Raw genomic sequence first — 23429 nt, 5'->3', positions numbered from 1 at the left:
TAATGGAATATACTTTTGGGTCAGGGTCATATTTCTCGACTAAATCTTATTTTAAATGAGGGAATAAGTGTAATCTTCTCAATGTGTATTATCACACAATTATTCAATTAAACATTTATCTCGACTAATTCTAAATATATATTAATTCATGAATCTTAGTCTGATTGCACAACTCTTATCTTTGGAAAATCGTTTGACAAAGATTTGGCACAATAATGCCATGAATTAGACCCTCGCTAATGAGTATCGCGTCCTTATAATAAGCATAATTAACCTATTAACATGGGCGGATAGCAAGAATTGTATATAATTTATCCATCATTAAATTAATTAATGATAAATAAAAAGAATAAATAAGGCTATTATATTTTGACAAACACACACACACACACCCAATTCTATAGCTTTAGGTCGGCTATCCCTTATATTGATTTTCTTACCCCCCCCCCCACGGAAAAGGCTCCTCCGATCCATTTTTGGCTGGTTGTGGACGAGAAGGGATTTGGCCCCCCGACACTGTGGTTCGTAGCCATGTCCACTAATCCATTGAGCTACAAGACCCACCCCATCTTCACTGGATTTGTTTTCAGAAGTATACTAAATAAATATATAACACTTCCTCTATCTCTCCAACCATTTCGGGCTGATTAAGTATGGGGGATATAGATTGTTTAAGAAAATACAGACGACCGCCTATAGGTGGTAGCTAGGGTAGTGTCGATGGTACCGTTCAGATTGCGGCCATTAATCTTTCCAACCCCGCACGGGCTAGAGCACGTGAAACTCATCACTACCTCGTAAAGGCATTGAGACCATAGCATGTTACACTCGTTATGATTAGATATATTTATTAAAATAAAAGAATTAGTTAAGAAATAAGATTTTTTTTTTCTTTGGTCTCAACACAAGATTAGATCTAAGATCCACACTACTTTCAGTTGGACGAGGCTTGAGAGTGTGAAATTACAGTTTAAATTAACTCATAAAAAAATAATTATTTTAATTATTTTCTTCAACAATTAATGTTTAAAACCGAAGCGTTTAAATAATGGGGAGTGTGAAAGGAGAAAGAGGATAAGGAAACACTTTACGGGCCGATCAAAACCAAGCGTCAACAAATTTGACTTGGAGCAGAGGACTTTGATTAACGGTTTAAAACTACCACATTTTAAATGAAATTAAAAAAGAATATAAGAAAACCCCTGAAATTACGATAATGGAGACCCCACATGCTAAGATTAATCACGCCTCCACTCTCGGCTTTTTAATCCTTTATAACCCACAGAGTCTTCCACCATCTCTCTCACTTCTTCCAAACACAAGAAAAAATGGCTCATCTTTCTCTTTTTCTCGTCATTTCCATCTATATTCTTTCTTCAACTCTTGCTTTCTCCTCAGCTGTACAAGACCCTGATCTTGTTGTACAAGAAGTACACAGGTAAGATCCACATTACATTCAATGAGTTCGGTTTACCTCCGGTAAATAAATTATTAAAAAATATAAACGGTGACGGGTCACCAGCCTCGTAAGCCTACCTTTTTCTCATTCGAGAATCTCCTCTTTTCTTCCGCTCCGGCCGAAGAGTGTAAGATTATTATTTGTAGTAAAAAGGAAATCTCATATTGAATGTGCTTATTTCATACGTGAAATGGTTTATATATGTATGCTTACATTAAAATGTGTCACATTTTATTTTCCTAGGAGCATCAATGCCTCTAGGAGAAACTTGGGCTATTTATCGTGTGGAACCGGCAACCCAATTGATGATTGCTGGCGGTGCGACCCAAACTGGGACAATAACCGGCAGAGGTTAGCTGATTGCGCCATTGGGTTCGGAAAGAATGCAATCGGCGGAAGAAATGGTGCCATCTACGTGGTCACTGACTCTGGTGACGATGACCCGGTGAACCCCAAGCCGGGGACTCTACGACATGCCGTCATACAAGATGAGCCGTTGTGGATTATTTTCAAAAGAGATATGGTTATTAAGCTGAAGCAGGAGCTTGTGATGAACTCGTTCAAGACCATTGATGGCAGGGGTGCCAGCGTCCACATTGCAGGAGGGGCGTGCATCACCATACATTATGTGAGTAACATCATCATCCATGGCATCAACATTCATGACTGTAAGCCGGCAGGGAACACCAATATAAGAGACTCCCCTCACCACTCCGGCTGGTGGACCATGTCGGACGGCGATGGGGTGTCCATCTTTGGAGGGAGGCATGTATGGGTGGACCATTGCTCGCTGTCTAACTGCCATGATGGTCTCATTGATGCCATCCATGGATCCACGGCCATCACCATCTCCAACAACTACATGACCCATCATGACAAGGTCATGCTTTTGGGCCACAGTGACTCGTATACACAAGACAAGGACATGCAAATCACTGTTGCCTTTAATCATTTTGGAGAAGGGCTAGTGCAAAGGATGCCGAGGTTAGATTATTCTTAAAAGATCGAGGTTCATTTGACCTCATGAGCTGTTATTATTTTTATATATAGTGTCCTTCTTAAAGTTTAATTTATTTTAATTTAGCATATTCATATTACAATTGTTTGCGGTGTGACCTTTTTGTTAGAATTTTTCGTTAACTCCTATTTGATGGATAACATGACAAAGAATTAAAAGATTGATATAAAATTAAGAGAAATTGAACTTTAAGAAAACATTAGAAAAGTGGTGACAATTTAGAATGGTTAATTGAAATTTTTTCTTAATAAATAATTAAATCTTATAAACTTTTGAGATAAACAGTAATTTAACTGTTAAATTAATTATAACGTTGCAGGTGTAGGCATGGGTATTTTCATGTGGTGAACAATGACTACACTCACTGGGAAATGTATGCAATTGGAGGGAGTGCTGCGCCAACTATCTACAGCCAAGGCAATAGATTTCTTGCACCCAATGAGAGGTTTAAGAAAGAGGTGACGAAGCATGAGGATGCGGCAGAGAGTGAATGGAGGCATTGGAACTGGAGATCGGACGGCGATTTGATGCTGAACGGCGCCTACTTCCGGCAGTCGGGCGCAGGTGCATCTTCCAGCTATGCCAGGGCATATAGCCTGAGTGCAAGACCATCGTCTCTGGTGGGCTCAATGACCACGACTGCCGGTGCACTTACTTGTAGGAAGGGTTCCCGCTGCTAATTATTTAGCACGCAGATCGAACCTCTAATTAATTATATTAGCTGCTGATCGAAAACTGCGGGAATTAGGCAAGAATATATATAAAGGATGAGAGAAGAACATTAATCCTTTGTTTGCCAGCAGTTTACTCTGTATTTGTAGTTTTCCAGCCACTCACTTAAGAGGAAGTAAGAGCTTAATTATTTTACAACTTTGGCCTGCAGCTTTAAAAGCCATTGGATATCGATGTACGACATCCGTATGTATAATTACTGTCTTAATTGCATGCAATATTATAAATAATTTTATCTCAAATCTATTGGTTATTTGTCTAATTACCCAAATCAACTAAAGAGCTTAATATTAATAATTTTTACTTAAATTTTATTAATGAATTATGAATTTATAGTGTCTTTAAATAGACATTTACATTAATGCATAATAAAAGTAAAAGATTAACTAGAATAAATCACTTCTAATAATAATAATTATCTCTAATATTTAAATTCTAATCATAATCCTAATGTTATCAATAAAAATAACTTATTATATTTAAAGTATTTTAATCCTAAAATACCTCTACTCGGTCCGTAACACCACGCCATTCTTGCAGCCTTATTTGACAATTCTCCCGGGGTGACCTTTATGTGATGGTGGATAAGTGCATGCGGATTCTTAAAGACTATCTTTACTATATTGTTATATATCATACTTTTATTTTATTATTAGCGTATCAAAATGTAATAACTATTGAATTCGGCTTTTGTTTAAAAAAAAAAAAAAAAAAAAAATCAATTTAGCTAATAACTATTAAATCATGCCACGTCGGCATAAAAACTTCATCCCCAATAGGGATTGCCTTTTCCCTGTCAATCTGCAATTAATCGCCAAAAGAGAATCTAATTAATCTTCATAAGCACACGAGTCTCACATCGATCTATAATTGACTAAGGTACGTACGGTGGGGGTGGGGCTAACACTTCCCAGTAAGATTAAAAATTACTTTTTTTCTTTTTTAATCTCTTTATTAATTATTTTATAAGCATAATAAGATGATAATAATAAAATTAAAAATGTAATTTTAAGAGTCACTAATGCTCCGTTTGTTTCGACGTAAAATGGTTTCCGTCGTAAAATGATTTTAGGGAAGTCATTTTTCAGGAAACCATTTTCCGTCAAAAGCATTTTCCGGTGTTTGGCGCGTACGGAAAATCGCAAATATTTTTTTATATTTTTATTCAATCATATTAACTTATAAAAATCAATTTTTATTCAGAACATAAAAATATTAATGTAAAATAATATAAAAATCATCGATGACGAGATTCGGTCACTGACCGACAAGATTCTGACTATTTTTACCTGATTCTAGCTAATATAGCCAAAATTCGAGATAAAGGACGGAATCCGAACAGTTTCGTTGGAATCTGGGATAGTCGGATTCCGGCGAAAGTGGCCGGATTCCGGCAGTTTCGCCGGATTCCGGCCATCTGGCCAGATCTGTCCGGCCAGCCGGCCGGATTCCGTCTCCAGATTCCGGCGACATTAACCGGATGTTGGATTCCGATACCGGCAATATTTCGATGGTGGTCGACTGCTTGAACGTGAAGGTCGACTGTGCCGTTTAAAATAGATCGACTGCGTCTGGCGTCTTCGGAAAATGATTTACGCTTTTAAAAAGTGTAAATCATTTTCCGAAATTTACTAAGCATTTTTGGTCAAACAGAAATCATTTTTCGGTTGACTATTATTTTCGCCCCTACCAAACACCAGAAAATACCGAAATCATTTTCTAGAAATCATTTTACGCCGAAACAAACGGAGCATAAAACAAACACTCATTGTGGTTACTAGTCATGATTGACTTTTACGTGCTCTCTCTCTCCACTCTTCCTGCATTACAGAAAATCTGTCGTAAAACTAAGTATAAAGTAAGAAATTAATGGTCGGTTGGTGACATATACATTGAACTTTGATTTTGATTAGGGCATGGTCAAAACGGAGGCAAAAAAGCCACCCTACTTAGATTCCCCGGATCATTTCAACCCATGAAAAGAAGTGATGGTAACAGTGTGTAGAAAAAGCAAATTAGGAAATGATTAAACGGGTGGGTTCAAACATCAAACCACCGTAAAATGAGTGGACTCCTTATAAATAACAAACAAAAAACGAAAATAAAGTGCAGAAAAAACAATTAAACAGTAGAAAATAAGACCCAAAAAAAAATAAAAAAAATGATACGGTCCTCTTTGAAAGGATCAAAGGAAGTAGTCACTGATCAGGTAAAACCAATGGACACGAGGGTGGCATGAACTTCGAAGAGGGTGTTACACATGCACCTTTTATCCCCTCTCATTCTTTCTTTTTATTAAACAAATTGATTTTAATAAAAAAGTAGTCTCTGATGTGACATCAGAGACTACTTTTTTATTAAAATCAATTTGTTTAATGAAAAGGAGGGAATGAAGGGGGAATGAAGGGATGTTTTTTAGCATTTCTCAACTTCGAAACGTCTTTTAACCCTTTTTGAGTTTCGCTAACAAGCAACTGTTATATATTTTGTTAGATTGTTATATTATAATTGTGATTTGGTGGCTTAGTGGTTTAACAGTTTCTTACAAACTCAAAGAGCAGTGGTTCGAGTCTTCTCCTTGGCAAAGTAACGGTTTTTGATGTTTTTATTGTCTACAACAATTAAAACCGTAAAAACGCAGTTATGAAGACTCAAACCTATACTCAATTTTAGAAATTCACAAGTGAAATTGTAGGAATTCTCCAGAATTGCTATCTGTAGAATTTATAGCTTTGTTGTATCATGGAGGCGATTTGCTAGCAACCTATTAGCAAACTCATTCCGAGTGGGGGCAAATATCGTCTTAAAGATAGCGATTCATCGTGCCTCAAAGCTATCTTTTATTTCAGATTTTTGTTCTTTCTCACAAAATATTTTCCTAACAATTTCAGTGTTTTTGTTTTGATTCTTCTTTTTATAACATTATTTCTAACAATTTTAAGACGATATTTAACAATGGAAGGAGGATCAGACGTAACAGGTTTCAAAGTTATGAATCAAGATTTTGTGAAGTTGGATAGGTTCGATGGAACCAATTTCACTCGTTGGCAAGATAAGATGAAGTTTCTTCTCACTGCACTAAAGATTTTCTATGTTCTCGATCCAAACCTGAACCCACTTTCTGAACCAACTCCTGAAGATACCGATGCTATCAAGGCAGAGAGGAAGAAATGTGAAGAGGATGAACTTGTATGCAGAGGGCATATTCTAAACACTCTTTCTGATCGGTTGTATGATTTGTTCACTGCAATTGAGTCACCGCGGGAAATTTGGAATGCACTGGAAGCAAAGTACAAAACAGAAAAAATAGGTACGGATAAATTTTTGATTTTGAAGTACTTTGAATTTAAAATGATAGATAATTTGTCTGTTCTAGACCAAATGCATGAATTGCAGGTTTTGGTCAATAAACTCCGTGATCTTTCTATTAATATTCCTGAGTCATTTCAAGTGGGAGCAATTATTGCAAAACTCCCACCAAGTTGGAATAATTACAGGAAGAAGCTTCTGCATATGACAGAAGATCTTACATTAGAGCAAATTGGAAAACACATACGAATTGAAATAGAAAGTCGAATTCGTGATGGTATTCAATTTGAGTCTAATGTAAATGTTAATAATGTCCACAACGGAGGTAGTAGAACAAAAAATTATCTTAAAGTAAATAAAAAGGGAACTAGCTTTAAGAAGAACAACTCTAAGGATCCCAATAAAGACAAGAATGACAGATCATGTTTTAACTGTGGAAAAAAGGGCCATTATATTCGTGAATGTAGATTCTTAAAGAACAAGAAGAAAGAAAATGGCAGCAGTTCAAACATGGCGAATACAGTTGAAGAAATTATCACTATGGTGACTGATATGCAAATTGGCATGATTACAGAAGTGCATATGGCTGCGGCTACAAATAGAATTGATTGGTGGTTTGATTCTGGTGCTACCGTGCATGTGTGCAACGAGAAAGCATTGTTCAATAACTATGTCACATCAACTGATAGCAAAGAAGTTCTGATGGGCAACCACAATTCTTCTAAGGTTCATGGAAAATGGACTGTAGAGATGCAATTTACTTCTGGGAAGAAATTAATTTTAACTAATGTCTTACATGTCCCAGAAATAAAGATGAACCTTGTATCTGCCAGTTTGTTGTGTAAAAGAGGCATAAAAGCTGTCATTGAGTCTGATAATTTAATATTGTCTAAGAATGGGATATTTATAGGAAAGGGTTATTCTTCTAATGGATTGTTCAAACTCAGTATTATTAATAAATCTATTTCAAATTTGTCTTATATTGTTGATTCATCTTCTTTATGGCATGGTCGTTTAGCACATTTGAATTTTAAATATTTGAAATATATGTCTAAGCATGGCTTAATTTCTTATAAGCCTGATAATAATTAAAAATGTGAAATATGTATTCAAGCTAAAATGACTAAAAAACCATTTCCCAAGATTCATAGAAATTCACAAATTTTAGAACTCATACATTCTGATATATGTGAATTAAATGGTATATTAACTAGAGGAGACAGAAGATATTTTATTACATTTATAGATGATTTTTCTAGATACACTTATGTGTATTTAATGAAAAATAAAGATGAAGCCTTTAGCATGTTCAAACGTTACAAATATGAAGTAGAAAATAAAAAAGAGAAGAAAATAAAAACCCTTAGAACTGATAGAGGTGGAGAATACTTTCCTCATGAATTTTCTACTTTCTGTGAAGAACATGGAATTGTGCATCAAAAGTCTGCTCCTTACACACCACAACAAAATGGTTTGGCTGAAAGAAAAAATAGGACACTTGTAGACATGGTTAATTGCATGATTTTAAGTGCAAAGTTGCATTTTAATTTATGGGGAGAGGCATTACTTACAGCATGCCATGTGCATAATAGAGTGTCTTCTATTAAAATGCAAGTGTCACCATATGAGTTATGGAACGACAGAAAACCAAACCTGAATTATCTCAAAGTGTGGGGGTATTTAGCCTTTTACAGAGTTCCTGATCCTAAAAGAAATAAATTAGGACCGAGAGCAATTAAAAGTGTGTTTGTAGGTTATGCTGAAAATTCTAAGGCATATAGACTATTAGACTTAAGTTCTAATGTCATAATGGAATCAAGGGATGTTGAATTTATTGAAAATAAGTTTAACTATGATTCTAAATATGTTTCAGAACCTAATCAAACACAAGTATTTGATTCTTATCCTAGTACTTCTCTTAACAATAATAAAAGATTAGCTATAGATTTACCAATAGAACAAAGGAAGAGTCAGAGAGTTAGAAAAGAAAAGAATTTTGGTCCTGATTTTATTTCATTACAAGCTATAGTTTTCCTTGTAGAAGGAAACAGGGATATAGTCCTTAGTAAAATACTTATTGTACTTAACACAGAGGATGATCCAAAAAGTTTTAGTGAAGCTATGTCTTCTAGAGATGCAGCATTCTGGAAAGAAGCTGTAAATGATGAAATGGACTCAATATTATTAAATAATACTTGGGTACTAGTGGATCTACCTCTAGGTACCAAACCTATTGGTTGTAAATGAGTATTTAGAAGGAAATATAATTCTGATGGATCAATTCAAACCTTTAAGGCAAGGTTAGTTGCAAAAGGCTTTAAACAAAAAGAGGGCATAGATTACTTTGATACATATGCTCCTGTAGCAAGGATTACATCTATTCGTATTCTTTTGGCTCTTGCGTCTATATATGATTTGTATGTGCATCAAATTGATGTAAAAACTGCTTTCTTAAATGGTGATCTTGATGAGGAAGTATATATGGAACAACCAGAAGGGTTTATTCTGCCTAATAATGAAAAGAAAGTCTGTAAATTAGTTAAGTCATTATATGGGTTGAAACAAGCACCTAAACAATGGCATGAAAAGTTTGATACTGTTATTTTATCTAATGGTTTCAAACATAATGGAGCTGACAAGTGTATTTATTCAAAATTCACAAAAGATTATGGTGTCATTGTTTGCCTTTATGTTGATGACATGCTAATTTTTGGAACGAATATGAAAGGTGTGTATGCAACTAAAAAGTATCTTACTTCAATGTTTAAGATGAAAGATCTAAATGAAGTAGATACTATTTTAGGAATTAAAGTAAAGAAACATAGTGAGGGTTATGCACTATGTCAATCTCATTATATTGAGAAAGTGCTTCTTAAATTCAAACATCTTGGAATAAAAGAAGCAAATACACCTTTTGATTCTAGTATAAAATTAAATGATAATTCTGGAAGGGCAATAGCACAACTTGAGTATGCTAGTGCGATTGGTAGTATGATGTATGCCATGCATTGTACTAGACCAGATATTGCATTTGCAGTGTGCAAACTTTCTAGATACACTAGTAATCCTAGTATAGATCACTGGAAAGCAATCGGTAGAGTCCTTGGGTATCTGAAAAGAACCATAAATTTAGGACTATTTTATTCAAAGTTTCCAGCTGTACTAGAAGGGTATTCAGATGCTAGTTGGATTACTAGTACAAGTGACAATAAGTCTACGTCTGGTTGAGTATTTACCCTTGGAGGAGGTGCAATTTCTTGGGCATCAAAGAAGCAGACGTGTATTTCGCATTCCACAATGGAATCAGAGTTTATAGCTTTGGCAGCAGCAGGAAAAGAGGCAGAATGGCTTAGGAATATGTTGTTAGACATAAATTTGTGGCCACAACCTATGCCAGCCATTTCCGTGCATTGCGATAGTGAAGCTACGATGTCTAGAGCTTATAGTAAAGTATATAATGAGAAGTCTAGACACATAAGCCTAAGACATGAGTATGTTAGACAATTAATTCTTGATGGAATCATAACTATTGTCTATGTAAGGTCAAGTAATAACTTGGCAGATCCTTTTACCAAAGGTTTATCTCGAGAATTGGTAAGGATAACATCTATTGGAATGGGACTAAAACTCTTTTAAAAGAATCACCATTAATGGTAACCCAACCTTTTTCAAGGTTTATTCTTATAAAAGGTTTAATGGGTAATAACAAGTTATTGATAAATGATTAATTTAGCACTGAAATAATTAAGTCTCATTCAGGATAGATCAGTGCTGACTGTTACGATTACGAAGGATGAGTTACACTCTTAACGAGGTTCAAATCTAAAGATAAATGTCTTAGTAACAGGGACATAAAAGGAACTTCACCTATATGAACATGGAAGTGGTGCCGCTTCTAACAAGAGTTGGAGTTTACTCTTGTAAATGTTCATTAAACCAGGATGTAGCACAAGGCCATAATAGTGCTAACAATTATGAATTTCTTACGTGAATTAGATAGTTTCATGTGTATGTTATTTCCGGTTATAAATTATAAAGTTTTGGTTTAAGCTTAGGCCACCACTAACTTTTTATAACTTTGAAATGACTATACTAAGAGAAGGTTTAAGTCGAAAGATACCTTTTTGTATGCATGATAATATCAATACTAAAGTTGAGAATTTAATATCACAATCTAAGTGGGAGATTGTTATATATTTTGTTAGATTGTTATATTATAATTGTGATTTGGTGGTTTAGTGGTTTAACAGTTTCTTACAAACTCAAAGAGTAGTGGTTCGAGTCTTCTCCTCGGCAAAGTAATGGTTTTTTGATGTTTTTATTGTCTAAAAGAATTAAACCTATGCATTGGATGACATGAAAAGGCGCCTTATCCATCAGACCAACTACTCTATTAAGTGTTGTGAAACGGTTAATAATATAAATATTGTAACTGATAGCAGTTACATGTAATGAAAAGTTATGACTTTTCACATGTGTCCCTTCAATATTTATAAATATAACATTCCTCCACCGATTTTACTGTTCAGATTTTCATTCTCAATTTTAGAAATTCACAAGTGAAATTGTAGGAATTCTCCAGAATTGCTATATGTAGAATTTATAGCTTTGTTGTATCCTGGAGGCGATTTGTTAGCAACCTATTAGCAAACTCATTCCGAGTGGGGGCAAATATCGTCTTAAAGATAGCGATTCATCGTGCCTCAAAGCTATCTTTTATTTCAGATTTTTGTTCTTTCTCACAAAATATTTTCCTAACAATTTCAGTGTTTTTGTTTTGATTCTTCTTTTTATAACATTATTTCTAACAGCAACTGTAACGACAACTAAACAAATATTGTTGGTGAAGGATGAGCACTGAAATCCAATCTGGATCCGATGGAGAGGAAAGAGCATCGGAGTAAAAATTCTTCACAACAATCTCAGAACACATAGGCACATGGAGATTAATAACCACCAAGCCCAAAAAATATGACATTAAACACTGAAAAACAAAGCGAGAGATAGAAACACAAGGCACTAACTAGGTGTACGAAGGACGCTACAAAAAAAAGCCTCCTCAACTAAAACAAACCAAATAAAAATAGGGATATGGAAACCCACAAAAGATAGCAACATAAATACAACGAAAAAAAGAAAACAGAAAACAGAAAAATAATAATAATAATAATAATAAAAGCCTAACAAACTGGCCGGTGGAGGAAGAGCCGGGGGAATGGTGGATAAGGGCACTGATCAGCGCGTGGGCTACAGGTAGAGGAGTGGAGGACGGCGGCACGGAACTAAGAGGCTGAAGATGATAGTGGACGGTCATGTTGGAGGCTGGGAATGACAGAGGAAAGTAGATTAAGCTTTGAAAAAAATTCGATCTAATTAGAACCACGCCAGTTTCGAGATGGAGGTGTCAAGCGGCACGATGCTATGTTGTGGACAAGGCGAGCGGTTGGCAGAGGTAGGGGTGTGCAAAACCCGTAGGAACCGCCCTGCCTCGCCTCGAATTTCAGCATAAACCGCATAAAAGTTGCAGTTCACATTCGTGTTTCCCGCAAACCCTGCAGTGCGGTGCGGTTTGCGGGTCGTGCGTTTTCAAAATCTCGGGGACCCGACCTGAACCGCCCTGCACCATTTTAATATATATATAAATTAAAAATAAAAAACAAAAAACACTAAACTTAATTCTTAACCCTAGCTAGCGTCGCCCCCCATCTTATTTCTTATATTTTCTTTTCTTCGAAGTTCCAGAGAGTTCCACAGTCACTTGTCCCCTATGCCACACAGCCTTTTTCTCCTCTCTTCACGCTGCGCCGACACCGATCTACGATTATTCGCCTCTCCATCTTCTTTAACCTTTGCCTATTCATCTTCTTCAACGTCACTGTGAACCCCCGAGTCAAGTTTTGTTTACATCTCATATTCTCATTTCTCATATCATAAAAGGATTATCATCTGCATCTCATTGCTCTTTTGTTTTCCTTTTTTTTGTTGGCTTTGATTGTTGGGAACTTATTGATTTTGCATTTTTTTGGAGGTCTTGAGCAGAAGCGAGAGCTAGAATCCAAAGACCTGCCCCGCTCTCCAAACCCGCTCCCCCCCGGCCCCGCACAGACCCGCACCACATGGATTTCTCTTAAATTTTGCGATGCACAGGTTGGATTTACCCAACTCGCAGGAGTGTGGGGTGGGGCCAAAAAGGGCAAAAAACCACCCCGCCCCGCCTCGCCCCATGCACACCCCTAGGCGGAGGAGCATAGGACGCCAATAAAGGGAGGGTTGACGTTGTCACATTGTGTTCATGGGTGGAAGAGAGACCAACAAGTAGAAAATAACACTACAAGGGAACAAGGAAGGGGTAAGGGAGGGAAGAAGACCCAACCCTACTTCCCTTAATGGCCACACCATCAGCGGAAGGATGTCTCACAAGGGGGGAAGGGAGGGCTCTACTAAGAGAGAGGGAAGAGCTTCTCTCTCTAAAGGGAGATAAGTAGGGCACTGGTAAGGTGATGTTTTGAAATTGCTAGACCACCCCAAGTCTGATATGGGGTGGTTGACGATTCTTTTAAGGTTGAAGAATAGTTGAACCACCCTTAAAGCTTGTTGATGGGTGGTTTAGTCACCTTCTAGTAGCCTGTTTTAGGTGGTAATGAAACTATCCTCAAAACAGCAAATAAGAATAGCCTTGAGGGGGTGGTCAACTTGCTCGAAACAAGTTTGGAGGTGGTTGACCATCCTTTAAGACTTTGGGAATGGACCGCCCCATCAATTATTTTGAGGATGATCAGCTCACCCCAAAACAGGTTGGGAGGAGGTTGAACTACAAAATAACCATTCGCCCCTTCTTTTTTTCTATGCATTAATGATATGACTCATTTATAGTAGTTCGTTTGGGTTTGTTAATTTTTTATTTTTTATTTTTTTTAAGGATAAATATAAAATTAGTTATTCTTGTCAGCTTAAATTACAAATCGCTCACCGCAGTATAAAAAATAATTCAAAAGTCCTCGTGGCAGGCTAAAATAACAATTTAATCACTGCAATCAAATTCCTGTCCAAACACTTGACGAACTCCATTATATTAAGGATAATGTGGCACACTAGCAGAATCCGTGAAGTGCATGTTTTAATGGAATTTGACAAAAATGACTAAATTGTTATATATTTTGGCGTGCCTCGAGGATCTCGGATTAATTTTTTATATCGTAGAGAACGATTTATAATTTAGGCCAATTATATGTACTGATTTTACGTTCATTTATCATATATATATATATATATATATATATATATATAGCTCCAATCATATATTAACACATGCCAATAAGTTGTAAAAGAATTGCTAAAGCATATGATTTCGTAAGAAAGGTAAATTTTTGGCTCGTAGATCTAAATTAAATAGTAATTAATAAGAATAGTATGGAATTAATTATAAGCTTATATATTAAGAATGCATGTCAACAAATGAATTCTCGATCCTGCTCCTCTCAAAATGCTTTTAACCCCAAAAAAGCACATACACATTCAATTCAAAAAATTATTCAATGAATAAACAGACATAGTCCCCTAATTAATAATCAAATGGCTTCCCCCGAATTGAAAAAAAAAACTAATACACAAATTTATCAATCATATGGATATAAATAATAAGAACATGCAGACGCAAAGAATTAATGAATATAAACTACATGAAGACGAAGAAGCCAGCGATGAAGGCAGCACCAGTGGCGGCAGAGACCTTGAGAGCGGTGGTGCCGCTGCCTGAGGGTGCAGCTGCAGGGGCATCATCACCAGCAGGCCCAGAGGCGGGTCCATCTACGGGAGTGGACTCGCTCCCAGGGGCCGGTGGAGAGGAGGCGTCGCTGCTGGGGGGGGAAGCGGAGTCATGGGTGGGTGAGGCTGCAGGTATGGAAGAAGAGGGGGTGGTGGGAGAGGTAGCTGAACCCTGAGGCGAGGAGGCAGTGGGGGTGGAGGCTGAGGCCTGAGGGGTGGAGGCTGAGGCTTGTGGGGCTGAAGAAGATGACTGGGGGGTCGAGGCTGCTGGTGGTGATGATGATGGGGTGGTGGGCGATGATTTCGGCGACGGCGAGGCCGTGGGGGTGGTTGTAGGAGCTTGAGTTTCGGCGGCAGCAGCCCCAGCAATGGCAACGAAGATGAGAGCCAAAACAACAACAACTTGACGTGCCATTTCGAAGTACTCTTTTTTCTTTTGTGTTTGAATTATTGTGTGTGTATTTATTTGCTGTGGATTCTAGAGATTACAGTACTTCTCTAAGTTATATAGAGAAACACTGCACCTTAGAATGAGGAAGAGGATCGAGATGGGAAGGGGATATATAGTGGGAGGGGTGGGAGGGAAGCTAGGGAAATGTATGGAGGAGAGGAAGAGAGAGGGATAGTTCTGGTTTTGGTTTTCCCTTAAGTTAGTTGCCTTTTCTGGTTATAGGACAAAGGATAGGAGAGGGAGGAGGGTCTTTTGGGTGGCTTTCAGACGATTGGCCCGGGTCTTTTGTTACACGGGCTAAACTCGGATCTAGAAGGGTTCAAATTAGATACACCAGGTTGTAATTAAATTTAGTACAATTAATTTCCTCAAATTTAAAAACATTTTTCTCTACAAACATAATAAAAATTAACAAGCAAAAAAGGGCCTATTGTGCCCACCTTGACCGTAATTAGGATTAATTTTCATATCCAATTTCTTCATAAAGCTACTATTATATATTAGTATACCATTTTATCTATGGACGTTAATTAACATCATGCAGGGCGGTCAATTCAATTTCGACATGACTTGCGAACTTAACATGAAATCAGCGTGTTAAGATTGGGAGATCTAATTGTTAAATTAAATGGGTTGGATTATGGTTGACCTATATAGTTTTACATTTATGCCTTGATACAACCTAAACTCGACATGCGACATTTAAGATTAGCAATTTTTAATACGACTCAAACTATACACGTTTAATTAAATGGGTCAATCGTGTTAGAGTACGTTGACCTATATTATATATTCTTATATACATACACGTGAACAGGAATTGACATACTTAATACTCTATACCTATTAGTAAATCAGTTAATTAAGAATAGCACTCACTCGAGACAAATTGAGCCACAACTCTAGCATTATTGAACAGATGAACATCAGGTGCAACGAGGTTAATTGCCAATTGCACACCCGATCTGGATCTTATCAAACCTTCAATAACACCAAACAAGCCTCCTGTGGATTGACTTGAGGACCTAGCTAATCCTCTCGGACCTCAAAACAATCTTTGAGGCACAAATGGTGAATTTGGATTTTGCATTCATTAGGCTGATTTTACCTACACAAGTTAAGCACTACGAAAAATGATTCCATCTATATCAAGTCATATACATTGTGAAGTTCACTGAATATATATATTTCCTTTGAAGTATATGATCCCTAATATATATACTTCCAGCTTAAAGCAAGTCCACCTCCTCTCCTCATCCTTTTTAAGTTTTTATCTTTTCGCTAATGCTCCCGGGCTTTGGTTTGTGTTCCGTACCATTTTGAAGACGCAAGTTGGTGTGTCACGCGTCTTCAATTTTTAATGTGGCACCTCCCACTTGTATCTTATGCACACATAATACACAAAGCCCTATTCTTGTCCTAGAAGCCACCTAAATAATCGATCTTCCAACAAAAGAATAATGGTAGCTAGAGGATCGATTGTCAAATCGATCCTAAGAGTGTCTATAAAAAATGCTATGCATTTTAGCTATTAAAAAGCACAATTTTCTACTTTTTTTTTCACTATTTTTTCAATACAAACTTGAAAAGATTTTTTAATTCTTTATTTTCTTTTTTCTTTTTTTCATTTTCTTAAACCACCAAAAGAGAAGAGAGAGAGAGAGAGAGAGAAATGACTATAGCAAAAAGAGAGAGAAAAATGATTAAAAAAAGAATACATAAGTTATAGGAGTGCTGGCCTAGAAATAGCTAATCAAAAAGCAAAATATATGTTTTAAAGAGGAAAAATACAAGCTGCTATACGTACGTGATTTTTGCCTTATATTAATTAAATATTTACAATGGTTTTAGAGCATTGCTGCAGATTTATGCTCGAAGGCAAAAGAATTTTGACTGATCATAAAAACGGCAAATAAAATTTGTGCCGTTTAACCAACCTACATCGAACGGAAGCGAACCGTACCCAGCTAGCCTAACCCCACCCGCCCCCCCGCGCCAACCCAAAAAAAAACCCGAACCGACCGTTGACCCGCCAATCACTTCGCGAGGAAAGACACCAAAAAAACACTGTTACACAAACCAAGCTCTCACACGCACACAAAGAAAATGGCAGAGGAGACCGCCCCGGAACCCGGATCCGGATCCGGAAGCTTCTCCTCCGCCGTCAACGGTGGCAAGTCCATAGAGGAATGCCAAGACATGATCCGGCGGAGTCTCCGAAGTACTTCAAAACCTCTTCTCTAATTAGGGTTTAGGGTTTTAGGATTTTATTACATTTTTTCAATTTCTTTTCTTTTCTTTTCCCACTGATTTTCCGGGCAACGAAACAGGGAATATCTGTTCCACGGACTTCATTCATTTCTTGGGTTTTGCTCTGACAGGTCCAATGGTGAAGTTTCTGATGGAGCATTTGGAGAAGGCGGGGTGCGTGGTTGGGGACAACTTCATCAAGGCCGTCCATTGCGACAAGCTGATTAGCGGCGGTTACGTTCGCGGTGAAGGGGTATTATTGTTTGTTCAATTGAATTACTTTCGGGTTTATAATTGAGATTAAGCTTTTAAGATTAAAATTTTCAAAAAAAAAAGATTAAAATTTTGTGCTCCGATGTAGTTGGGGTTTTGTTGTTTTAGCAGTCTTAAATTATGGTATTGGGTTTTCGAATGTTCATTCTATGCGAGCATAGTGTTTTAGGTATAAAAAAGTTTGAATTTTGTACACCCAACATGGTCATTAATTGCTAAATTGCTGTTTTTGTATGCATTTGTTTTTAGATTATGGTGTGTAGTAATCACATGAGCATTCAAGATGAGGTCAACCAAGTGGTGATACATGAGCTAATTCATGCTTATGATGACTGTCGTGCTGCAAACCTGGACTGGGCTAATTGTGCTCACCATGCTTGTAGTGAGGTTTGTTTCAGTCGTGATGGAAATTTTTTACTCCTTAGATTATTTTTTCTTTTCATCAAATTAGTAACATTCTTTTATCTATGTGAAACAGATTCGGGCTGGTCATCTGAGTGGTGATTGCCACTACAAGCGGGAATTGCTGCGGGGTTTTATGAATATACGAGGCCATGAACAAGTGATATTTTTTGTTTACGTCTTAAATAACATCTTCTTTCACTACTCTTCTCCCATCTTTATTAGATCATAACATTGAATTGTCTCTTTTCATCATTGTAGCAATATTTTCAATTTTGATGTCTGCAAAGGCCAAAACATTTGGTTGTAAGTTGGTAGCAAAGAAGAGATGACTTCAACTTTTGTGTTTGAGGGTAGTAAGGTGTTTCAGCAAAAATAAAGTCTGTTGAATCTTGAAATTTCCAATTACAAATGAAAGGATCACGAATTACAAATGAAAAGTATTAACAGTTTTCAAAGGAGAATGCTACTGGATACAGTATGCTAAATTCAAACCACATGAGATGCGTGCGAGCTTTGTGGCAGCTAAAATATTCATATAAAAGGCCCGAGTGCCCATTACATTTATACATAGTTAATAGTGTATCAAATTTTCTAGCAGACATGATGGTGCTCCTCAAGGAAACGAATTAAAATGTTGGGTAGACCCAAAACCTGAGTATATGGATTAACTATTAGAACTCTTTTTTATTAAGCTCTTTATTGCATATTTTCTTCAAGTACTGTAACTTAGGTAAAATCTTTATAGGAGAGGTGGAATTTTAAAGTTTATTCTGCTTCCCTAGCATGGAAGTAGTTATCATTATGGTTCCCATTTCAATATCAGCTGGCAACCATCCTGTTGGCTGAAGAATTCAGTGAGGACAATGATTAGATGCTACCTTACTTCAGAGAACAATGTAGGCTTGTTGAAATGACCTGTGTTACTGCTGAAATTCAATGAGAAGGAATTCTTTCTAATGTTATTGGTATTACGTAAGCAAAGATCTTCATTCCCCACCTTTAGAAGGGTAAAGCATCTTAATTTTTTTCTCAGTATACTGTTGAGGATCATAGGAGTACATTACTCATAATTCATCTCTCTCTCCCTCCCTCCCTCCTCTCTATTGTGTGTGCAGTGTGTGTTGTGTCTGTGTGCATGTGTGTATGCTAAGTTGTTGGATTGTTATTAGCGATTACTACTTTTGAAATGCTCAAGCATGCTTCGCCAATTGGAGCATTCCATTGTCTTTTAGGTATTGAAAAGAAGCAGATCTTTCATAATGGTGAACTAAAGGTGTAAAACTGTCTAGGCATACGTAACTCACAATTAATTTCATAGCATATGCAATACTCTTATTCTCTAGTGTAATTTAGACATTCTTTTACATGTAATTAATCCAGTTGTGGGTTTTCATTTTGATATTTGAAGGAGTGCGTGAGAAGAAGAGTCATGAAATCAGTGATTGCTAACCCTTACTGCTCAGAAGCAGCTGCAAAGGATGCCATGGAAGCTGTCTGGGATGTTTGTTACAATGATACACAGCCCTTTGACAGAGCTCCCTGAAACATGATGATCACTACTTGCCAAATGCTAAACCAGCTGTCCCCTTCCATTTTTCTTGTAGGAAGGGTATTGTTGCAGCACTGGCTTCGAAGAGAGTAATATGCCCTTATTTTTTAAGTTGATATGACATAAGTCAATCAGAAAGTTCATCTTATTTAATTTTTTTCCCATTGTCTCTGAGATATAACTGCATAAAGACAATTTTACAATTTTTGAATGTTATACATTACACCAATGATTAGTTTTTTTTTTTTTTTTTTTTGAATTTCAATGATTAATGTTAATCTGAAAGACAAATTTAAAAAATAAGAATTCATTTTTTTTACTGTTGCATTTTTCGATCAGATGAAGCACACATTTTTGTTATAATGCTGATGGAATGCTTCTGTCATTCAAGCAATGCATGTTATAATGATTGGGATGTGCATACTGAGCATGTTTTGCTGATATTGACTCCATAAGAAAAGCAACTTTCTCCTCCTCCTTTAGAAATTAAACAAGTAACTTTCAGTCATTTACTGTTCTGCTTGTGTTTGAAACCTTCTTCTGAAACCATCTCCTGAATTGTATTATTGACCTGATTGAGGAGATAGAAGGTGTACGTGGTTTGTATGTGTCAGGTCCTTTTGAAGTAACAACTGCCTCAGTTGTGATTTCTGGGGGGAAGTCATTATTCATAAGAGAATAGCTTATTAATCTTAGGCATGAGAAGCCAAATTTAGTTGATAAAATGTTGGGCTGGAACAAAGTCTGCCAACTTCACAGAGATGATTATGCTGTACCATTGAGATGCAAGGAAAAAAAATTCAGGCAGAGATACATAGAAATTTCAATAGACACGATAGCTGCAGTTTTGAAATGAACTTTTCTTCATGTGTGCTTGCTTTTGCATTTGTGCGGTTGCCAATCGAACCATCTAGCTGATTGGCTGGCTGACTGGCTGATCCTAGCGTTCAGTCGTCTACAATGTAATGGCTCCATTTTATATCAAGATTATGAACCATGTGGTGATATCCATATAGCTTTATTCTTTTTGACAGTTGATAAGAAAGAACAAAAATAAATGCTCGACGTGTTAGATCCACAAGCCCAAAGAATTGTTCTTTTTAGATTACCACGTTAGCTAGATTCACCTAAGATCCATTTTTCATTATTTAAGTGCATTTTTGTTCTTTTCTTTATTTTTTTCATTAGTGGGTCCTTTCTTAGTCTTATCCTCTTCATAAAGGGATAGTCGGTACGAATGTAGCAGAGTAAGAAGTGTTTTATAGCATAGAGAGAAAGTTGGAAGGAGGGAAGAGTATGGAGAAGGATTAAGATGAAGGTAGGTTTGGTGCTTAGGATGATTATTGTCCTCTTCTTTCTCGGTCAATACCACACGGTTGCTGCTAGACCACATATTTCAGGTAGAAATAGATTGCTCTTATGCATTGGTTTTCCTATGTGCATTAAGCTTAGCAGTACATTGGTTAGCTTGCAGGTGTGGAGAGGTTACAGGATCTTCAGCAGCAAATGGGAGTGAAACAAGTAAATGTGCCAGCGCCAGTGCCTCAGTGGTGGTCGGAGGATTATTCTCTACCTCACAGGCGGCGGCCTGTGCACAATAAGCTGGACCCTTGAGTGAGGCTTCCCTCTCGTTTCCTCTGCTGAGCTATCTGTTTGTACTTGTAGTGACTAGTTATTTAGCTGTTAGTGTTTTACATCTTTTTGTACTGGCTTCTGTTGGCACAACTATGAGTAAGGCAATGGATGAAAATTCCACATAATTGCAACAGCTTCAAATAGTCTCAGTTCTGTGCAACTGAACACATTCAAGAAAGTTCATAAAAAGATCATTCTAGTTTTCAGCAAACCGGAGAGCTTGTACATGAAATCTTTTGTTTGCTGAAATCTGTGCTGCTTGATTGCCAACCTCCAGAACATGACCCAGGAAGATTGAAGCGGCCAAGCTCTAGAAGGGTCCAGTTTCAATATGCAACCACTCCATCTTAGTCTTCAAATCTTGCATCATTCAAATTGACTAAGCTAGAGGCTAGAGGCCGGCAGTCTCTCTTACTATTATATTCTTTATTACATAGCCCACTCACTAATTTGACTGAAAATGGCCGAAAGAAGAGAAATGTACTACTTTATGCTTCTTTTGGGGCAACATTATGGGATTTGCTTGATTAAACAAAGCAATGGGAATGAAAGCGGTCTCTTCTCCTTCTCCTTCTAGGCACACTAGTTGGCTGCGCATGCATAAACAGTTCTAGTTGCCCATGTTCCAAAAGGCACGCACCGGACTCGGTTTGCGTTACTTTTGAAGCATATCATATGCTTTGCTCAATCACCCTAACATTTGCTTTGGACCGTCTTTCATAATATTTTACTGCTCTCTTACCTATGTTGTCGCTCAATATATGTTAAAATAATACAAAAAAAAGAAAGAAAAAGAAAACACTAAAAATTACAGAAAGAGTAATGATTCACTACCACCTAAATATACAACTTTTTACCAACTTATCTATGTTGCAAGGTGGTCCTCCACCTTAATTTATTTTTAAAAAATAAAAAAACTCAAAAAATAGTGGGGGACCACCTTGCCACATAGGCAAGGTGGTAAAAAGTTGTATATTTAGGTGGCATTGAATCATTATTCTTACAGAAATAACAATAGAGTAAACGTTTCAAGATTTAGAGATGAGGTACTTACCAAGATTTGGACGACTCCTGCCGCTGAGGTAAGTTTTGGTTTTAACTCTTCAGTACTGAATTAGTGTTAGAAAATTAAGTTAAGACGTTATAATGTTGTTAAAAATAATAAAGAAAATACAAACATCCATGATGAGTATTAAACATAAAAATGATGTCGTTTTGATGAATTTATTTATGTATTTAAGGGTATGCAGATGCGGTTAACGTTGCATTGCTTGTCTTAAAATTGCTTCCTACTTTTGAGCGCACTTTTTTAACTTTGTCAATGTGGTAGAAATATTTCTTAGAAAATTCGGTGATGATGAGAAAGTTCAACCGTTAAAAGACAAAGGTTTGCCCGTAGAAACAAATATACATTTTATATTATGTAGTCATTCAAACAAATATTCAGAACAAATATCAAATAATGGATTTTTATCGATTTTTTGACTCGTGTGTCACTGCAGTCTTGGCTCGTGATTCGTGAAAATCCAAAGTCAGAATACTAGTACGTACGTAAAAGCTTCATTGCGTTAACTTAAGCACCGACAATGAACATTTTGAAACAAAAGAACCTACGTCTCACGTGCGTTTTGAAACATCTCAATCTATTTTTAAATTAATCTTAATAAATAAGAACAAAAAAAATGATTAATAGATCGTCAATGTCATATCAACATAAAAAGATTAGAGAATATGAAATAGCATTTATTGACATTGACAAAAAAAAAACAAAAAAAATATAAAAGAAATCTAAGACTTTGTTTGTTTCGGCATTTTTAATATTTTTTGTTATTTGGTGCTACAAAAAATGATAGTCAAACAAAAAAATAAAATAAAATATCGATTTGACAAAAAAACTTCTTTAGTTTCGAAAAATGGTTTTTGTTTTTAAATTTCATAAATCATTTTTTGAGTTTGAACTTCTCCTTCTCAAACTGTCGGAAGTCGCCGGCCGTTTTCTGCTATTGCACATTTTCCATACGAGTCAAATACCAAAAAAACATTTTTCTTACAAATATTTTTTTGACAAAACATTTTACATGGAAACATTTTATATAAAGAAAGCTTACTCCGCCAGACAGAGACAGAGAGACGATCAGTGTGTAATAACATGATATAGAAAAACGCACCGGTTCACTTGATCACGGTTCAGTACACGTTAAAAATCAAAACGACTTACAGTTTAAAGTAAACGCACGCAGGTTAAAAACGTTTCCATCTTTAAAGACGATGGGTTCAATACACGTGTGTAATTCTAAACTACCTCTATGAATGGACTTGCCTTCTTTTTATATATATATATATGATCCATCCTAGAAGAATGGAAAAAAAATAAAAATAGCGTGAACTCTTATGCTCTCCCCTCTGGTGATTTTTTCTCTGTGAGTAAGAACTTTTTGAGCATGATAATGGAGGAGGGGAGCGGAACCCTAGTAGGTTATTTTCGGTCTTGTTTATAAATAAGTTTCATTTTCTCTTTTTGGGTGTCGTCGGCAACTATTGAGGTGAAGTTGATGTATTTTATCTTGTCTTTTTCCGAGACAGA

General features: G+C 36.5%; 3 protein-coding genes across 5 annotated transcripts; 2 read left to right on the top strand and 1 right to left on the bottom strand.

Moving 5' to 3' along the window:
* Positions 1-1306: 1306 nt before the first annotated feature.
* On the top strand, positions 1307-3451 carry LOC133860935 (pectate lyase-like). The gene is made up of 3 exons (XM_062296609.1): positions 1307-1438; positions 1703-2443; positions 2797-3451. The coding sequence occupies exons 1-3, from the start codon at positions 1329-1331 to the stop codon at positions 3155-3157; spliced, it is 1212 nt and encodes a 403-aa protein (XP_062152593.1). The 5' UTR covers positions 1307-1328; the 3' UTR covers positions 3158-3451.
* Positions 3452-14193: 10742 nt separating this feature from the next.
* LOC133860599 (uncharacterized) lies at positions 14194-14697 on the bottom strand. The gene has a single exon (XM_062296176.1). It carries the CDS (start codon positions 14695-14697, stop codon positions 14194-14196), a length of 504 nt encoding a protein of 167 aa, XP_062152160.1.
* Positions 14698-16778: 2081 nt separating this feature from the next.
* LOC133860002 (mitochondrial inner membrane protease ATP23) lies at positions 16779-21396 on the top strand. Of its 3 annotated transcripts, none has more exons than XR_009898838.1 (6): positions 16779-16954; positions 17115-17236; positions 17506-17643; positions 17735-17818; positions 19070-19299; positions 20685-21396. XR_009898838.1 is itself a non-coding variant. In XM_062295620.1 (5 exons), exons 1-5 carry the CDS (start codon positions 16840-16842, stop codon positions 19202-19204), a joined length of 594 nt encoding a protein of 197 aa, XP_062151604.1. In that variant the 5' UTR covers positions 16780-16839; the 3' UTR covers positions 19205-19439. The 3 variants fall into 3 exon arrangements, 1 of the variants encoding a protein (XP_062151604.1); XR_009898839.1 differs by having other exon boundaries at positions 20678-21396; XM_062295620.1 differs by lacking the exon at positions 20685-21396 and having other exon boundaries at positions 16780-16954; positions 19070-19439.
* Positions 21397-23429: the final 2033 nt, after the last annotated feature.

This window comes from Alnus glutinosa, chromosome 2 (assembly GCF_958979055.1).
Source record: "Alnus glutinosa chromosome 2, dhAlnGlut1.1, whole genome shotgun sequence".
NCBI lineage: Eukaryota > Viridiplantae > Streptophyta > Magnoliopsida > Fagales > Betulaceae > Alnus > Alnus glutinosa.
The sequence above is the reverse complement of the archived record's forward strand: the minus strand, read 5'-3'. Positions and strand labels throughout refer to the sequence as shown.

What these genes read in the sequence shown, in the direction of transcription:
- LOC133860935 (XM_062296609.1), top strand. Translation starts at nt 1,329, where the DNA reads ATGGCTCATCTTTCTCTTTTTCTCGTCATTTCCATCTATATTCTTTCT. An exon ending in GTTGTACAAGAAGTACACAG is followed by an intron (nt 1,439 to 1,702) that starts GTAAGATCCACA and finishes TTATTTTCCTAG; the next exon opens with GAGCATCAATGCCTCTAGGA. An exon ending in CTAGTGCAAAGGATGCCGAG is followed by an intron (nt 2,444 to 2,796) that starts GTTAGATTATTC and finishes ATAACGTTGCAG; the next exon opens with GTGTAGGCATGGGTATTTTC.
- LOC133860599 (XM_062296176.1), bottom strand. Translation starts at nt 14,697, where the DNA reads ATGGCACGTCAAGTTGTTGTTGTTTTGGCTCTCATCTTCGTTGCCATT.
- LOC133860002 (XM_062295620.1), top strand. Translation starts at nt 16,840, where the DNA reads ATGGCAGAGGAGACCGCCCCGGAACCCGGATCCGGATCCGGAAGCTTC. An exon ending in GATCCGGCGGAGTCTCCGAA is followed by an intron (nt 16,955 to 17,114) that starts GTACTTCAAAAC and finishes TTGCTCTGACAG; the next exon opens with GTCCAATGGTGAAGTTTCTG. An exon ending in GTTACGTTCGCGGTGAAGGG is followed by an intron (nt 17,237 to 17,505) that starts GTATTATTGTTT and finishes ATTTGTTTTTAG; the next exon opens with ATTATGGTGTGTAGTAATCA.